Raw genomic sequence first — 18,102 nt, forward strand, 5'->3', positions numbered from 1 at the left:
CACACATGCACACCCTGCTCTTCAGTCTCACCGTTCACATACCATGCACACATACCCATGCACAAAACCCTGACAATCCTAACATGCAGGAAGAATAAAATCTATGCTGTGTGCCTTTTCATTTCACCCTTTTTGAGAAAGCAAGAGTGCAACCTGTTTTAAGAGACACCAAGAAGAATCGAAGCTTTGGGTTGACCAGGATTGTGTTAGGGTCCAGTTTCAAGACACAGTTTAGTTCTCTCTTTGTGGACACATACTGAAATGTCATAGCCAAGAAAGACTACTCTAGTTTCCAGTACCTAATCCTCCAACCTCCAGTATCCCCTTGCTTCTTTTCCAGGATAATATTACTATTGAGATTTATTGAGTGTTTATCACACATCAAAGCACTGTTTCAAATCTGTAACTTTGTACACCCTGAAAGGTTATTCAGCAGGTTCTGGTGACTGTGTTTCCTTGATGAGGAAATCAAGACTCAGAGACATAGAAGCTGTCTCAAAACCAATCACCTCTGCGACTCATCTCTATCATGCTGGGCCAGAGGGGTGAGGAGAGTGGGTAGGAGAGGGGTGGGAACAATGGGTAGGAGAAGGAAAAGAGAGCCATGCTACAGGACCAGGCCATGCAGAAAGGATACGAAAGACATGTTACCTCCAAAGAGGCCATTTGAGGGGAAGGGGCTCAGGATCACTGTTTTCCCCTTTTCAGGCTGGCCCGCTTCACTATCTGAGCCCCCTTCCTGCCCTCTATCAGGTCCGGCTGCAGGTTACTCCCTCTCAGCTCCACCTGGAGACAGCAGCAGAGAGGGAAAGCAGGACAGATCACAGAGAGACATGCCAAAGACAGGCAAGAGCTTGAGAAGACCTCATCTGGAGGAGATTGAAACGCTGCCCACTTCACAGGGAGGCTCAAGGGTGAGCCCAGAGCAGGTGAGCACAATGAGGACCGAGACCAGAAGAACTGGTGCACAGGTGAGCAGCAGGTGAAGGTGCATTCGCTCAACAAAACAAGGGCCGCCTCAGTACCTTGGCGTGTTTCATAAAGTAAGCAATATCAGCTTCCAGCTCACTAGGGTCCTCCAGGGGCCCCTCAACAATCACCTCCTCGTGCTCCTGGGTGTCACCGGCACCAGATGAGTCTATCTGCCGAACAACTTTGCGAATGATCTGGAAAAGAAGGGAAGGGAGTAAGAGCTTCTCAACACAGAGCTGGAGAGGTGAGTCCCTAGGAATGAGGGCAAGGAACTTCCCCTGATTGGCCAAGAACAGGAACACGCTCCCACGCGGTGGGGTGGACATGATCGCAGAGCTTCAGCGGGGCTGGAATTCACAAGGGTCTGAGCAGAATTCATTAATGATCAGCGTTTGACCACATGTAATTTCCTTCTCAAGCCTACAGCATTTCATTCTGCCTCTTGGCACAGGTGGAAATACCCTGTCTGTCTTCCCCTTAAGTTCCTCATGACACAGAGCACTTCCTTTCTGTCTAAGGGATTCAAGTCACTTCTCTTATCCTTCATCCAGATATTCCAGCAACTGTTTACTCCGCCCCTCCCATGTGCTGGAGTGGGAAATAAAAACAAACCAGACACTCTCCCTGCTACTAAGGGGATCACCACGCAGGAGGGCGGCCGGGCACAGAAGGGATCTCGCTCCACCTTGACCTGAGTAGCCACAGGGGGTGGGGTGGAGAGGGGTTCTCCCCATTCCCCTGTCCCCTCCCACGTGCCTAATGTAGGGTGTGGTGCTCAGACCTGAACAGGCAAATTCCTGTCCACTGAGTGAAATCTGTACCAGTCCAATGCATTTCCACCTCCTTTTGCTAGAAAGCACATGGTAACCTGGGACATACCGCCGTCTTACAGCTCTGTTTTGAAGGCTCAGTAGCAGAGGCCTGCTTTTTCTGGAACTGAGTAGCAGGTGCTAGACAGGCTGCATCAGAAAAAGAAACTACAAGGAGCTTCAGATGGGGAATGAGGAAGACAAGGGCTCCGGGCCCCAGGAGCACCCTCTGAGGCTTGCTTCACCCTCCATTGCGGCAGCTGGAACAGCTGGGGCCAAGTTCTACTGCCTGTTAGCTTCTAGCCCACCTCCCTCTCTCCAGTTCAGGGGGATATTCTGCACCCACCTTCTTGGTGACGATGTTGCCCTGCTCATCTGTGAAATGTTCTTCTGTCACCTGCTCCCCTGGAATATTCTGAAGCTCATTGCCCTGGAAATAGAGAATGATGGAAAACTTGAGATTGGCAAGAGACAGTTTGGATGAAGGAGGAGGTAGATCAGCAGCAGCAGCAACGGCCATGGGATGACAAATCCCCAGCCGGCTGCAGCTCTGAGGTGAGAGGTGCCCTGGGGGCCGTGGGCCTGCACAGAGGATGCAGCTGGAGCTTGCAAATGCTTTGTGTCTGCTTTGTCCCTGCCACAGCAGCAGTGGGCAAAACAAGGAAGACCACACAGGCTTACTCAGGAGATTCCTAATTTGACCCCCTGCTTCCTGAGGGTGGTTGGGTCAGAAGCAAGTTGGGAACAGGCCTAAGTCCCAAAGCTGAACACTCACTGCCATCAGAATGCACACACGGCCTGGCTCCCAGGACCACCCCAGGGCCTCCTGAGCCTTTTCTTCCTTCATGTCCCCTGATCGGAGGCCAGTGCCTTCCCTAACTCCTCCCCCAAAGTCCTCCCCCTAAGTCCCAAAGCTGAACACTCACTGCCATCAGAATGCACACACGGCCTGGCTCCCAGGACCACCCCAGGGCCTCCTGAGCCTTTTCTTCCTTCATGTCCCCTGATCGGAGGCCAGTGCCTTCCCTAACTCCTCCCCCCTCGCCCTCCCCGCCCACATACACATTGCGGTTCTGAGCCCTCAGCCCCAGCCCCCTGGTTCTGCCGCCCGCTCCAGCCCCAGCCCCAGCCCTGCCTCCTGCCTGGTGGTTACCTTCCAGAGGACCCTCCGCCGCACCACCTTGGTGGAGATGGTCTCCTCTTCGTCACTTAGGCCCCCGCTCTCCCCCAGCTCCTTGTCCAGCTCCTGGTGGATGTGCCTCAGCACAAAGCACAGGGAGCCCTTGACAATGTGCATCACGTTCTGACAGCTGACCAGGAAGAAGCCCAGCAGCACTAGGGTGACCATGAGCTGGGTGATGAAAGTCCACATCCTTGCCTCCTCCTCGCCAGCCCGGCCTGGGGACCAGAGGAGCCAGGGATCCAGCCACTGTGGGGTCTGACCTTTCATTCTCCTCTTGGACTCCTGAGCGCCCCTCTGACCCCTTCCATTCTCACTCTCTTGGGCTCCTACTCCCTCCAGGCAGGAGACAGAACAGCCCCTTTGGTCAACTACCGGCTGGAGTGCCCTCCTGCCTTGCAGCCCCAGGCTCTGCGCACACTCTGGGTGACGTCAGGCTTTGATAACTTTAGCTCCCAAACCAGCTGCCTGGACTGTCCAGCGGGGCAGAAGGGAGTCAGCAGGTGCGCATGTCCTAGGCACGGAGAGCGCATGTCAGAGTGGCTGTGTGAGCGACACCCACCCTGTGCCCTCTGGCATTCCCTGCCCTGATGGCGACTAAAGGCACTTGTGCCCAGGGAGCAGCTGCAGGATGTGGCTGCTGGTGTGTGGCCCTGCCGCTCCTGCTCTCATCAGCGTGATGCTCGTGCTTACTGTGGCGATGGGGCCAGCTAATACCCTGGAAAGCTAAGGGTTTATTTCTAAAATAGCCTCTGGTGAGTGATTTGCTCGGGCCCAGTCAAATGAGCCCAGCAGGGTCCCGCCCGGAAGCCCAGGCATGGGCTTGCAGTCCCCCCCTTTATTGGGCACAGCGAGCTGAAGCCTAAGTGTGTAGCTGGTGTGTCTATTTAGGGCCTGTCCTCACGGGTTCTTCCCGTTCTGGGCTATCCATGCCCATGAACAGAAGCCACATTCTTCGCTCGTTGGTGAGCTGTGTGGCAGCTGGGACTGACAGGAATGTCACTTTCCCAGCAGGCAGCTTCTCTTGGAGTAACTGTCGTGCATGGCAGGAAGAACAAAAAGCAGGGACACAATATACAGACCCTGCACTCCACTCACTGTTGGGGGCTTGGGAACCCTGAGCACCATCTCTGAGCCTCAGTTTCCTCTTCTGGAAAGCAGGAACGAAAGAGCTCTCCTTATCCCATTTCTAAGAGTGCTGTGAGAGTCTGAGCATTTATGAGAACTGCTGCTGTGAATATGGACAGCGAGCACTGGTGTGTCCACATATTGGCGCGGGTCTGTGTGTTTCTCCTCGTAACTCAATTAAGCCTTGTGAGGACCCAGTCCCACATGTCCTATCACTTTCCCACTTATCCAGAAGAAATGGAGGCACAGAGTGTGAGTAACTTGCCCAGGGAAACTAGATTTCAAATTCCTTTCACTTCCTATATTTGAGGCGTATGTATATAGTGCCTCATTTCCATAAGAAAGTATCTGGAAAAGTAGAAGCCCAGGGTCACATATGCTAAGGGGCTGGACGTGGGACTGTGTTCGGTTCTGACCCAGCTGAGGAGGATAACTTCAGAACTCAGCCCCTCCCCTTCTCCCTCCTCCCCCAGGTCCTGGGAGAAGGACCGGCTATTTATTATCATTTCAGCCCGCCTTCCAAGTGTCAAATCACAGGACGTCTCTCCGTGTGGCACTATTTCCAGAGACTCACTAGAAATACTAGCAAATGATTGCTTCCAAACCGCACCGTAAATGAGCCTTGTTATCAAAGCCTGGGCAGTCAGCTGATGGGGACAGCAGTCTGGCCATACAACCCAAGCCTCCCTAGGGCCAGGGAGGAGGTAGGCTTTAGGCCCTGCATGCTCTCACACCTGGAAGTGGGAATCAAATTCTCCCAGCCTGACCCTGAGATGCTCGGCCTCTTTGGGCCTCAATTTCCTCGTCTGTACATAAGACAGTCTGACTCTGTGATCTAGAAGGGTTCCCTCAGAATCCCTAGGGACTGCTCTGCTTTCTCCCTAGCTCTCCCCTCACCAAAGGCTGAAGCAGGGGCTAGATGGAAAAGAAACTCTTAGTTTCTTTCTTTCTCCCAGGATTCAGGAGCATGGACCTAACATGCTCAGGCACCTAAACCAGCCTGATGGGAAGGGATGCACTGGAGTGGTGTGGGGTTAAAAGCAGATACAGGCCCTCCCCGGTGGCGCGGTAGGTTAAAGCTCAGCACTGCAAGCTAGCCACTTACGGCTTGGTGTGAGTTCGATTCCCGCCCCGGAGGTGACCCACATGGCACAGCAGACCTCTCCTGTCTCACTGCTGCCCCCCCTTGGCAGTGTACTTTCTCAATCTGCCTGTTTTGCACCCCACTCTGACTCAGTGAATCCTCACCACCCCTGCACTTCTGGCCTGTACCCCAGTTCTGTATGCATAAATAAATAAATCTTTTTTAAAAGCAGTTATTTACAATAGGAAAGAAATTGAACCAACCCAAATGCCCAAAAGTAGATACCTGGATTAAAAAGATGTGGTACATACACACAATGGAATATTACTCAGCAATCAAAAAGATAAACACACATGCCTTTTGCAGCAACATGAATGGAGCTGGAAAAGATTATGCTTAGTGAGATAAGCCAGAAAGAAAAGGAAAAATACCAGATAGTTTCATTCACAGTAGGAGTATAAAGGATCAGGGGAGAGAATAATAATAATAATAATAATAATAAACAACTATATACCAGAGACATTTTATGGGGGTGGAGTGGCGAATGGGGTCAAAAATGGGGGAGAGGGGTAGTGCACTGGACTATGGTGATGACACACGGGTGATCTGGTAATGGGAAGCACACAGGGATTACAACTGAGATGGAAAAAGGCACAAAATGATGTAAAAATATCTTATTAAAATTAAAAAATAATAAATTTTTAAAAAGTGGACACAGCTGGCCCCTCCCTGGTGGCTCAGCGGGTTAAAGCACAGCACTAAGAAGCTAAAGCCACTTCTGCCTGAGTTTGATTCCCGCCTGCCCTGGAGGTGACCACATGGCGCAGGCAGACCTCTCCTGACCCGCCCGCTGCTCCCCTCAGCAGTGTACGTCATCAGTCGGCCTGTTCTGCTCCCCACTCTGTCTCTGGTGAATCCTCTCACCCTCTGCATCTCTGGCCTATACCCCAGTTCTGTATGAATAAATAAATAAATCTTTAACAACAACAAAACAAAAAGTGGACACAGCTGCCCATCCTGCCCAGGAAGCATTAGAAGTTGAACCCTAGAATAGACTGGCAGTGACTCTAGCTCCATTTATTTAGAACAGCCTGGCAGTGCTGCACAGCCTGCAGCCTAGGGCCACGCTGGAGCCTGTCTCTTTCTGGGCCCTCAAAGGTGGCTTCAGGGGGCTCAGGTTCAGATTGCAGAGTTCAGAGTGATAAGAAAAGAAGGAAGCAGAGGGAAGGAGAGGTAGGTGGGCTTCTGGAAAAGGGTATGTGCTCAGTAGAACATAAAGAAACACGTTAAGACAAGAACACATCACTGATGTTCTGGACCAGCAATGAAAAGCATCAAAACACATAAATTAAGAACACACATTAAAAAGATGTTTGGGATTTGCTTCACAATAATATGGGGCGGGGTTGGGAGGGGTATGGATGAAGCAAGACTAGCTGTGAGTGGGTAAATGTGGAACCCAGTTGGTGTGTGCAGGGGAAGTTAGTATGCTGTTTTATTTTTGCTTTGGTTTGCAATGTTCAGAACAGTTGTTTTCAAAAGCCACATTAAATACATTAAAATGGAGGTCTATGGGAAGGGGAAGTGGCAAGAGAATGGGAATAGAAGTGAAGCTGAAAATGAACCAAAAAAACAAGTAAAGAAGGGCAAATGGACAGGGAGACACAAGAAGGAAGAGGTGGGAAACTGAGGGGTGGATGAGAGCTGACAGGGGACTGTTCTCTCCATGCCCCCCCACCCCCAGTTCCACTTGCTGAGCGCCACCCCCAGAATCACTGAGTCCCCGAGCTGGATGAACCCTGGCCATAATCCAGTCACTCCCAACTTTTCCACTGAGGAAATGAGATGCCAGAACAGAGGGGCTGAGTCACTGCCAGGGCCACGCTGACATGGCAAGACCAGTAACCCGACACCCCTTCTCTTGGTTCCAAGCCATTTCTAAAACATGACAGAAAGAGAATAGAAACACAATCCACGGCTTTGGAGTCAGCCACAACCAACTCGGACTCTACCTCAGAACCTGTGTCCTTAGGCAAGTTGCTCAACCATTAGCTGAGCACAGCCCTTAGGGAGCACCGAGCGAGAGCGGGTGCAGGTGAAGCCAAGGCTGTGTCTGTAGCCTCAGAAGTGCCAGAACTGGCTGCCTTCTCCTCCTCTCAGTAGGGATCACGGCAGACAGGTAGAGCAGGACCGTGTACCCTAACTTCTAGAGAAGGTGAGTCACTCGGTTTTTGGAGAAAGGAAACATGCTTGGGTTGGGGTAGTGGGGATGAGGCTGCGGGAGGCCTCAGGCCCCTCCTTAGGTCTGGGGCAGACATGTCGGGCTCCTGCGGGCTCTCACCTTTACCAGCCTGGAGAGGGTGCTCTCAGCCTCCTGTGCCCACTCTCGGGAGCCTTGTCTTCTTCGTTCCCTGTCCACCTGGGGGCTCTGCATCTCGGGCTGCTCTATCCTCACGGGCTCAGTTGCAGAAACCAGGACCTTCTTGTACTCCCGAGACCCGCTGGGCTCCAGCCCTTTGATGGAGGTGACTGTTTTCTGGGATGAGTGTGGCCCTCGTGTGACTTCTTCTTGCCAGAAACCTTGTGTGGGATCTTGCAGGTAAGAGACAATGGAGCCTTCCCCATCCCAGTCCAGCAGTCTGGGGCCCAGGAAGAAAGAAAGGACACCAGTCACCCTTCAGTCTCTGCTCTATCAGACGTACCCCACCTAGAGTCCTGGCTATCCAGGATACATCCTGCTCTGTCCACCAGGGGGCAGGAGAGTATAAGCAAACCACACAGCCGACTGCCCCACCAGGGGCACAGGCAGGCTGTCCAGGCTGTCTAGTGGAAGGGGACAGAGGCCAGTGCCATGAACCCCTCCTTTCGAAAGGACAGTTCTCCACTCCGGGCACCCAGGGGACTTGGCCCCCTCTGATGGGCCTATTATCATGGTCTCCAGAATGGTATCAAACCCACCTCCCCAGCCCCATGGCCACCCAACACAACAGGCCTCACCCTGCTGCTCATCTGACAACATGACTTCTTCCCTTTGAAATTTCTCTTCATGGCTTTTACAACACCACATTTCCCAGCCTCCAGGGACACTCCTCCTCTGTGTCTTTTGTCTGGCTTCTCCGAATGTCCCTGATGCTGTGTGCAGGCCTGTCCCCAGGCTCAGTTCTCAGACTCATCTTGATCTACATCCGTTTCCTCAGTGAGGTCATCAACCCACAGCCTCACACCCTCACACCTGGATGCTTGTCTCTAACACGTCCCCCCCCGAACTACAGAGGTCTTCCTGCCCCCCCTACACTTCCACCGTGGATTCCTAATAGGCGTCCACACGTGGTCAAGCCCACACTTGCGCTCTTCTTCCCCAACCTGTTTTCCAGTCTCCTTACACAGGAGATGGTGTCTTCACCCTTTCACTTGCCAGACCCAGGATAGAGTTTCAAACTCTGTCCTGAACACATACCAATTCTCACCACCACACTGCTCCCTTCCACGGTGCCCTCAGCTCGCGTGGAGGCTCACTTCCCTGCGTCTAACCCGGTGTGTCAGGCTACTCTCAGCTCCAAACCCTCCACCATACCATCCAGTAAACGCCAAAGTCTTTCCGGGTTCTCAAGGTCTGAGAGGGCCCCATGAGCTCCTTGACCTCATCTCCCTTGACCCATTTGCTCTGGACACTAGCACTTTCCCACCTTCCTCAAGTGTGACAGCAGGCTCCACCTAAGGCCTCCGCGGGAGATCTTTCCCGTGGTATTCACATGTCTCACCCTCTGACTTCCTTCAACCCTTTACACCAACATCGCCTCAGGCTTCCTGGACCACCCTATGATTTTAACCACCTTGCCTACACACACACACACACACACACACACACACACACACACCCCTCCGGTATCCCTTCCCTGCTTTGTTTTTCTGTTTAGTGCTTATCATTATCTAATATTTCTCTTTTAACTAATGTCAATTTTATTTATTGTATATTATTTATTAGTTTCCCTCCTAGAGCATAAACTTCTGTTTGTTTTGGACCACGCCACATCCCCAGCGCCTAGGTGTCTGGCACAATGCAAGCACCCCATATGGCAGGAAGGCATGAACGTCACCTGTCCCCACTGGGTTCTAAGCCTAGTACCCTGAGCTTCTGGGTCCCCATGGAGTCACCTGCTGTTACAGCGGCCAGCACACTGTAAGCACTCAAGTGGTGCTGGGGAAATGAATGGCGTCACCGGCTGCTAGAAGATGACCTCTCTCCCAGGAATGCCAGTATTTCACTCTGAATCCTCACAGGCTCAGTCTGTCCCTTGCTTCCCAACAGTCCAAGCATTCATGTGGGAAACTATGTAAGTCCTGGCTGTCTCCTCTACCTTCTTCTTTCCCCTTCTACGGTGCTTTGCGAGGGGTCCTTTCCCCTCAGCCACACTGAGTGAGGCTGTATGTCAGAGTGGGCCCAAGAAGCCATGTGAGTGGCAAGAAGCGACTTCCCATGCCTGGCTGGTCCTGAGCTCTTGGATGGCCACAGCTTTCTGGGAGCACATACACGATCTCCTTGCTTTAGGGAAAATTTAGAAAGCACAACAATATGGAGGAAAGGGTCGCTGTCACTTCCTGTACCATCGTCCTCTGCCCTGGTCTACTTCTGCCTTTCTCTCCCTCTCCCCGAAGCTTCCTCTGCATCTGGCATTGCGCGAGGGCTGTATTGGGTGTTGCTGTGTGGATGTGCGTGGGGTCAGTGTCCTGAAGATTCTGGGTGCCTTTACAGGTGCATACAGCCCTTCTGCCTGAACCCTAACCCGAACCTCAGCCCAAACCCCACGCTGCTTTTCTGTTGCTGGCACAGGAACAGGCTTCTCACCACAGGGGCCTTGGTGAGAAGAGTCCCCCAGAATAACCATCTCTTTCCAGCAGAAAGTTCTGTCTTGCCCTAGATAAGCCCACCAGCCTCACTCTCCTATTTCAAAGGAGTGTAAGTAGAAAGGCAGCATTTACATGTTCTGTCACAGGCAGGCTGTATCACCGCACGAGTAATAAATACCTGGGCCCTCCACTTCTAGATTGCTGAGTATGGTGCTCATACTCCGGAGGGCAGGGAACCCAGGGCTCCCGTCTCTGCCTGCATTTAGGAGTTGGGGTTTCTGAGTTTTATAGTTTCTCTCGTGAGAATCTTTCCTCTTGTCCCAACAGCCCTGCTGCTGGCCTGAGGTCTTGGGGAGGGTGTCTTGGACAGGGGCAGGCCTTTGTAGGACACAGCTCATCTCTTGACAGACAGAGGCCTGAGGGATCCCTGCGTGGCTTCAGACTTTATTTCTCCAGGGCGCTTAGGATACAAAGTCAGGCTGGCAGCAGCACCCACGAGCTCCCTCTGTCCTCATGGCTGGGCACAATCTCCCCTGGGAGCCCAGGAAGATGAACGCCTCCGCCGTAGCCCAGACCTTACCTGTCCTGGCTGGTCTCCATCACCCGACTCACGCTGGGGGACTCTGTGATGCGGGCTTGCACCCTCTGCTGGCCTGAAACAAGAGACACTTCATTCTCTGAGTCCTGCCCTGCACCTGTCGAGTCCTCCTGCCTCTTATGACCTGGCAGCTTCTCTTCTGACCTCTGACCTTCCTCCTGGTCAAGCAAATCGATAAGGCCATTTGTGGCATCTGAATCCACAGTGTCGTCCTCCACAAGTTCCAGAGAGCCCAGCGTGGGGCCCTGGGGTCCCTCGGAGAGCGCCCCCTCCAGCTTCCACTCGTGGCCCGCGGCGTCAGAATCCTCGGCCTTGCTGCACTCCAGAGAGGAGTCCTCAGCAGTGACCAGGGAGGGTGTGAGGCCCGCGGACCACACCTGCATGTCAGACATCTCCAACATGGCGTCATGCTCCGTGGCCGCCAAGGGAATGGCGTCTATGACGGCCACCTCGTTCCAGTACTGGTCTGCGCGCAGTGGAGAGGGAAGCGCGTAGTGCAGGGAGGCAGGGGACAGCAGCTCGTCCTGCAGCGAGGAGTAACCTGGATGGGCAGACAGAGGGCAACATGCTCCAGCAGCGATTTTTGTCACCACGCTTACGTGCAAGTCCAGGCACACACACAGGCACGGCCAGAGATATGCATGCGCATTCCGGCAACGGGACTTTCCAAGCTCAGAGGCCAGCGCTCAGGCCTTGCGGCTGCTGCCCGGAACTCCTGGGCAAGAGAGACAAGGCTCTGGGGGGGGCTGGGGGCAGCCAGGGAGTGGGGTTGGAGAGGGGGGGCTCCTTTGCTGGGTGGCTCAGAGGAGAGATTGGACTTCTTTCTTATCCCAGCTCGGAGCGCTAGGTAGAGAAGCCTGGACCCAGATGACTTGCACTCCGATCTGTGTCCAGTAAGATGTAAGCTCCGCTTCTCAATGGCAGGGCGAAAGAAAAGCTGATGTTTCTCTGCCCAGAGCTTCCTTCTAGCACAACCCTTAGGGCTTCTGGTAAGATGTACCTTAAAGGAAGGATCCACCCAACCAGAACCAGGGTCAGTGACCACGTCCCCTTTGCACCCACTCATCTCTGTGCAGTGGTCAAAGGGGAAACCGTTTGGTTTGGAATGGAGTAACTCAAGTGACCTGTTGGTTCAGAAACTGAATGATCTCAATGGGTGCAAGTGAGGATTCAAAGGGTTCAAAATAGGGAGCCAGGTCAGAGGGCAACACGAGGTACCCCAAACACCTACTGACCTCAAACTCCTCACTCGTAGTCCCAAGCTGCTCACTCCAGCTTCAGACCAGCTCCCTCTGGTGGGGGGAGCCAGCTAGCCCAGTCCTCAGGGGTGCGACCTGTTCTGCTCCTTGATGGAGCCCCTAAGGGCCTGCTGGAGGCAGGGGTGCTGACTCCCTGCCATTCCAAAGTCACCGGGCACCCGCCTGAACAGCACATGGGTCTGTGCCCACTTCCCTTCCAAGGAGCTGCCGATCCATGGCAGGAAAAGGGACTAGATGACCAGATTCTCCATTCAGGAGCTGGGGGTCAGGACTGTGCCCATGACTTCTGAGGATCAGCTGGCCTGGAGAGGCCCCTGGGTATGGGTGGGGCTTCCCTCCGCAGCATCTCAGAGCACTTCCTGCTGTGCAGAGAAGCCCCCAACCTACTTTTCAAGCTCGTCATTCTGCCATCCACCCGTCCACTGCCTCCAACCCTGCCCGGGCTCAGCCTTCCTCGGCCAAGCCAAGCCTGCTCCTTCCGAGCTCCGTTCTCCAGCTCTCCTCCAACCGTGACGATGGCATCTCAGCTCCCCTCATTCATTCACCCACTCAACCAAAACTATTCATCGAGGTCCAATTACACGCCAGGTACCATGTAGGTGGGGGTTACAAGCACACAAACTCACTAACAGGACAGTCTTTCTCTTCCTCTTTTTACGACTTTTCCCCATGGCTCTAGCTCACCTCCATCCCCTCACGGTTGCACCTGTCCTATGTTCCTCACTCAGGGGCTCAGGTGACCATACTCTGAGCTGAGACAGGTCTGCCTTCCCCTCCCCTTCCCCGCCCAGAACAGGGTTGGGGGCCCAGTGGCCTCACTGCAGAGTTCTCACCCGTGTGAGGGGGACACAGGAGTCAGAACAGAGGGTCCTTACCCGGAGGCAGTAAAACACGGTCAGTCACACGTCGTGTGCTCCACATGCCAGGAAGCACAACATGCGATTGTCATGGTGCTCTCTGAGGCTACCCAGGAGCCCTTTCTACCTGACTGATTTCTGTAAGTCTGTGGGCCAGGTCCCACGGTGAGGAGGAGGAAGAGCACAGTTAGTGGGTGGCTGAGGTGTGAAGGGCAGGGCAGGGGTGGGGTGGGGAGGGTTGTGCAGTGGCCTTTTAGCTGTGGCCCAGCTAGATGGAAGAGGAAATGGGACAGTAAAAGTGAACAGGTCCCATCTCACCGCAACACTAACTCCAAGTCACTCTAAGTGAAACTGTGACCGGGAGACCAACTGTGACCTACAAAACCAGGAGACCCCAGCTCAGGGCCTTCGAAGCCTCCATGGAAATCCTCCTGATAGACGCGGAAATGAACATTTTAGGATCTGATTATTTTCTTATTGTTATTCCTAAAAGCATTATTCTGTTGTTTCCATTATTAGTTGTACATCTCTTTTATATAAACATATCTAATATGCAACTCTGAATTGTCACAAGGAAACTTATTACTTCTAATTTGTAGATGAGGAAACTAGAGGTTTAGCAACTTGCTTAAAGTCACAGAGTAAGGCTGGTCTTTTCACTAGATTTTGCTACTAATAGCTGTGAAAAACACCTTGAGGTATGTTGAGATACAATGAAAGCAAATGTTTATAGCCGATGATTTGATAAGTTCTGACACAGGTGCACACTCAGGAAACCACCACACAGTTCCAGGCATCCACCTGAAAGGTTTATTCCTTTTTCTTTGTAACCTTTTTCCTACCAGCCTTTCCCTGGGGACCACTGGTCTACTCTCTGCCATCCAGTGCTCCACCACTGAGCTTACACCCCCTGACCTACTTTCTGTCACAGGACATTAGTTTGCATTTCACATAATTTTACATAAATAGAATAATACAGCATCTGCTTTTTTTTCTGGCTTCTTTCACTTTGTCTAATTATTTTGGCTTCATCCAAATTGTTGCACATATTGTTACTCATCCATTCTTATTGTGGAACCATATTCTATCGGATGGGCACACCACAGTTTATCTGTTTACCTGCTGATGGACATTGGTGTCGTTTCCAACTTGAGGATATTACAAGTAAAGCTGCTTGTCTATGGAATATGCCTTCTTTTCTTTTGGGAAGTCACCTCAGAGTGGACTGGCTCGATCACAGGGTTTAAGTTCATAAGAAACCAACAAAATATTTTCATATTTCATATTGTTCCCGGCAGTGTATGAGAATTCCAGTTCCTCCATCTCCTCCCCAACATTTGGTAAGGTGTAGGGGTACCTCCTTGTACTTTAATTTTTATTTCCCTACTGATCACTGATGCTTAGGATGTTTCATGTACTTATTTCCCGTTTGTATGACTTTTGGGTTAAATGTCCAAGTATTTTGCCTATTCCTTATTTCTCTGTCACTTTTGGAGGATACTTTTGCAGGATATAGAATTCTAGATGTTTTTTAAATTCTTTTTTAGATGTTCATACTGAAATTTTCACTCAAATTTCGTCTTGCTTGCAGAGTTTCTGAGAGGTTGTGTATAATTATTATCTTTATTTTCTATCGGTCTGGTGTAACTTCTTTATTTCCTCTGGTTTCTAGTAGAATTTCTTTGTGATTTCTGTAATTTGAAAATTATAGGCCTAGGGATTGTTTTTTGTTTTATCTGACTTGGTATTTTCTCTGAGTTCCCTGGATCTGTGGGTTGGTATCTGAGATTAATTTGGGGAAAATTCTCAGTCATTACTGTTTTGAATATTTCTTCTACTTTTCCCATTCTTCTGTTTGGTATTTCCATTATATGTCTGTTATACCTTTTGCAGCTGTCCCAAATTCCCTAGATGTTATCCCTTTTATGTTTGTCCTCTTCAATTTTCAGTTCTGGAGATTATTTTTTTGGGGTTTATTTATTTACACATGCAAGACCTGAGGGGGGTACAGGCCAGAGGTACAGGGGATGAAAGGATTCACCAGAGACAGGGTAGGGAGCAGAACAGGCCGACTGACTGAAATACACTGCTGAGGGGAGCAGCTGGTGGGTCAGAGAGGTCTGCTGTGCCATGTGGGTCAGCTCCCTAGCCAGGGATGGAGCTCATGCTGCAGTGGCTTCAGAGAGCTTCATAGTGCTGTGCTTTACCCCTCTGTGCCACCAAGGAGGGCCCCAGTTCTGGAGATTTCTATTGAGATATTCTCAAGCTCAGGCATGCTTTCTTTAGTTGTGTCCAGTCTATTAGTAAACCCAGGAAAGGCATTCTTCATTTCTGTAAAGTGTTTTTTGACTTCTGGAATTTCTTCAAGGCTCTTTGTTAGAATTTCCATTCCTCTGTTTACAGCAACCATCTGACCTTGCATGAGGTCTACTTTAATTCACGGAGCCCTTAGTATATTAATTAGTTTTTAAAATTCCTTGAGCATTCCAATGTTCTCACCATGTCTGTATTTGATGTTTCCTCTGTATCTTCAAATCGTGTTTCTTAACTTATCCAGACATGAGGTACTGGGTGAGAGGAACGATTGTAAACAGGTCTTTAGTAGCATAGTGGTAAGAATGGGGGTGGGAGTGGTGTGCTATTTCTACTGGCAAATCTCATTTGGGTAGGTTCTCCGTTGTATTCACTTGTTTCCTTCCAGTTTTAGGGTTGACAGTTTGCCCTATACCCTTACTTCTATTACAGATCCTTAAGAGCTTTTTTTTTTTCTTTTTTTCTCCAGCTTTTTACTTATTGTTAGGACACAGTGGTAACATCCAAGCTTTCTACAGGCAGGCCCAGATACTGAGTTAGCTGTGAATGTGAAACCACCTTGCATTTCAATAAACCCCACTTTGTGATGATATATTATCCTTTCTACATAGTGCTGGGTTAATTTACTAAAATTCATATTTTTTAAATAAATATTCATGAAAGATATTGGTTTGTAGTTTCCTTTAATGATTTTTTTTAATTACCAAAAATAGGTAATGCAGATTTCATAAGAACAGTTGGGAAGTATCATGCCCTTTAAATTTTTCTGAACAATCTATTCCTCAAAAGTTCGATAGAATTCACCAGGGAGATCATGTAGGCTTGGATTTTTTTTTTAAACAAAATTTTGTTGCTTTACCATTGATTTACAATATGGTATGGTTTTTGGAATACAGCTTCCCACCTCCATATATATGTAAACCTCACTTCACCCACCACCAAAGCTCTTGTGTTATTTCCACTATCAGATGGAATCCTCCCCTCCTTCCTCCCACTTTTCTGCCCCTCTGATTTGCTAGCATGTTTGGTGGGTTTAGAGGTTTTGTTTTATTTTTATTTGTGGGAATGCTTTTAAGCATAATTCAAATTTCATAGCAATATGAAATATATAGGGTATTTCTTCCTATGTAATAGTTGAGAGTTTGTGTCTTTCAAGAAATTTGTCAGTTTTATCTATGATTTCAAATGTGTTGGCATTAAATTATCATAATATTGCTTATGATCCTTTTACTACCCATAGACTGTTTAGTGCTATTTCTCTTATTCCTGATGTTAGCAATTTTTGTCTTACTTTTCATCATCAGTTTATCTAGAGGTTTAACAATTTTAACACTCTTTTCAAAGAACTAATTTTTGGCTTTATTGGTTTTCCATTTTTAAATTTCCACTCTGATCTCTAATTCTTTTTCTCCCCCTCTACGTTATGTTTAATCTATTCTTCTTTTTCTAATATATTAAGGTGCAAGCTTAGGCTACTTATTTGACAACTTATCTTTTTTAATGTGGTCATTTTGTGCTACAAATGTCCTAAATGTTGCTTGACTGGAACCCAATACATTTTGGAATCTTGTGATTTTATTTTCATTCAATTCAAAATAATTTCCATTCTCTCTCTCTTTTTGGGGGTATATGGGTTATTTAGAAGTGTTTTATTTCATTTTCAAATATTTGAGATTTTCTTTATCACTTTATATGATTGAGTTCCAAATAAATCACACTGTGGTTAGAGAATATACTTTGTAAGACATAGAATCATTTTCAATTTACTGAGATTTGCTTTATAACCTAGAATATGGTCTGTGTTGGTGTATGTTCCATGTAAAAATGAAAAGAATGTGCATCCTGCTGTTGTTATTTGGTTGAATATTCTATAAATGCCAATTAGGTCAAGACAGATGATAGCCTTATTCAAATATTCTGTATGCTTACTGATTTTTCAACTTTCTAACACTCATGAAGACAAGGATACATTGGTCTTCTGTTGTAACTATGTTTTTTTTTTTCGTCATTGCAATTTTCTTAGTTTAAAACTACATTACTAGATGCATAAACATTTAGAGTTGCTACGCCTTCTTGATAAACTACCTACCATTGTGAAATCATTTTCTTTATCCCTGATAGGAGTCTTTGTTCTGAAATACACTTGTCTGCTGATAAGTATAGCTGCTTCAATTTTCTTTTCATTAGTTTTAACACAGTTTATCTTTTCTTATCCTTGAACTTTTTAAAAAAAGAATTATTTTATTTGTATTTATGCATATAAGAACTGGGGTGTAGGCCACAAGTGCAGGGGGTGAGAGGACTCACCAGAGACAGAGTATGGGAGCAGAATAGGTCTGCTGTGCCATGTAGGTCAGCTCCTTGGCCAGGGATCAAACTCTTGCTGCAGTGGCCAGTGATAGCTTGATAGTGCTGAGAGTTTAATCCTTGTGCCACCAGGGAGGCTCCCTATCCTTGAACTTTTAAGGAACTTGAATTTTTCTATTTGAAAGGCACTTCTTGGAAGCAATATATATATATATACTTGAATCTTGCTTTATGTCTGATCTACCTCTCTCTTTTAATTGGAGCATTTCAGTCATTTACATCTAACGAAATTATTCATTGTGGTTAGGTTTAAATCCAGCCCTTGCTAACCACTTGTTCTATTTCTACTTGTTCCATCTGTTCTTTGCTCCCTTTTTCAGCCTTTTGTGACTTCTTTTGGATTGAGTGAAATGTTTGGATTCCATTTGATCTATTTTCATGTCTTATTAACTATCACTCTTTATTTTAGTAGTTGCCTTAGGGTTTAGAGTGTAGATCCTTAAGCCAGTACAATCCATGCTGAGGTTACACTATGTTGCCTGGCACATGGAAAAGACGCTTCATTTCCCTTCTTGAGTTTTGTACCTTTGTTGTTATAGTCTTCATTTTTTCATATATGATACACTGACCATTACATAGCTGTTATTCTTACTTAAACAGCTATCTTTTAAGAGATTTAAATCCTGAGAAAGTCTTATAAATAATGGAAAATGTGTGTATTTATCCTAGATATTGATTTATCCTGGA

At 48.7% G+C, this 18,102-nt stretch overlaps 1 protein-coding gene across 1 annotated transcript in view; it reads right to left on the reverse strand.

Moving 5' to 3' along the window:
- ANK1 (ankyrin 1, erythrocytic) overlaps nucleotides 1-18,102 on the reverse strand; it is a 213,110-nt gene that overhangs the window by 8,685 nt on the left and 186,323 nt on the right. The window contains exons 38-42 of the mRNA XM_012724840.1: nucleotides 10,602-11,160; nucleotides 7,515-7,812; nucleotides 2,128-2,211; nucleotides 1,101-1,166; nucleotides 652-786 (exon numbers count right to left, since the gene is read on the reverse strand). Coding sequence (XP_012580294.1) covers nucleotides 688-786; nucleotides 1,101-1,166; nucleotides 2,128-2,211; nucleotides 7,515-7,812; nucleotides 10,602-11,160 — 1,106 coding nt within the window. The 3' untranslated portion in view covers nucleotides 652-687. The remainder of the gene's footprint in view (nucleotides 1-651; nucleotides 787-1,100; nucleotides 1,167-2,127; nucleotides 2,212-7,514; nucleotides 7,813-10,601; nucleotides 11,161-18,102) is intronic.

The sequence above is a fragment of the Condylura cristata genome, unplaced genomic scaffold (genome assembly GCF_000260355.1).
Source record: "Condylura cristata isolate star-nosed mole 26May11 unplaced genomic scaffold, ConCri1.0 scaffold00014, whole genome shotgun sequence".
Classification (NCBI taxonomy): domain Eukaryota; kingdom Metazoa; phylum Chordata; class Mammalia; order Eulipotyphla; family Talpidae; genus Condylura; species Condylura cristata.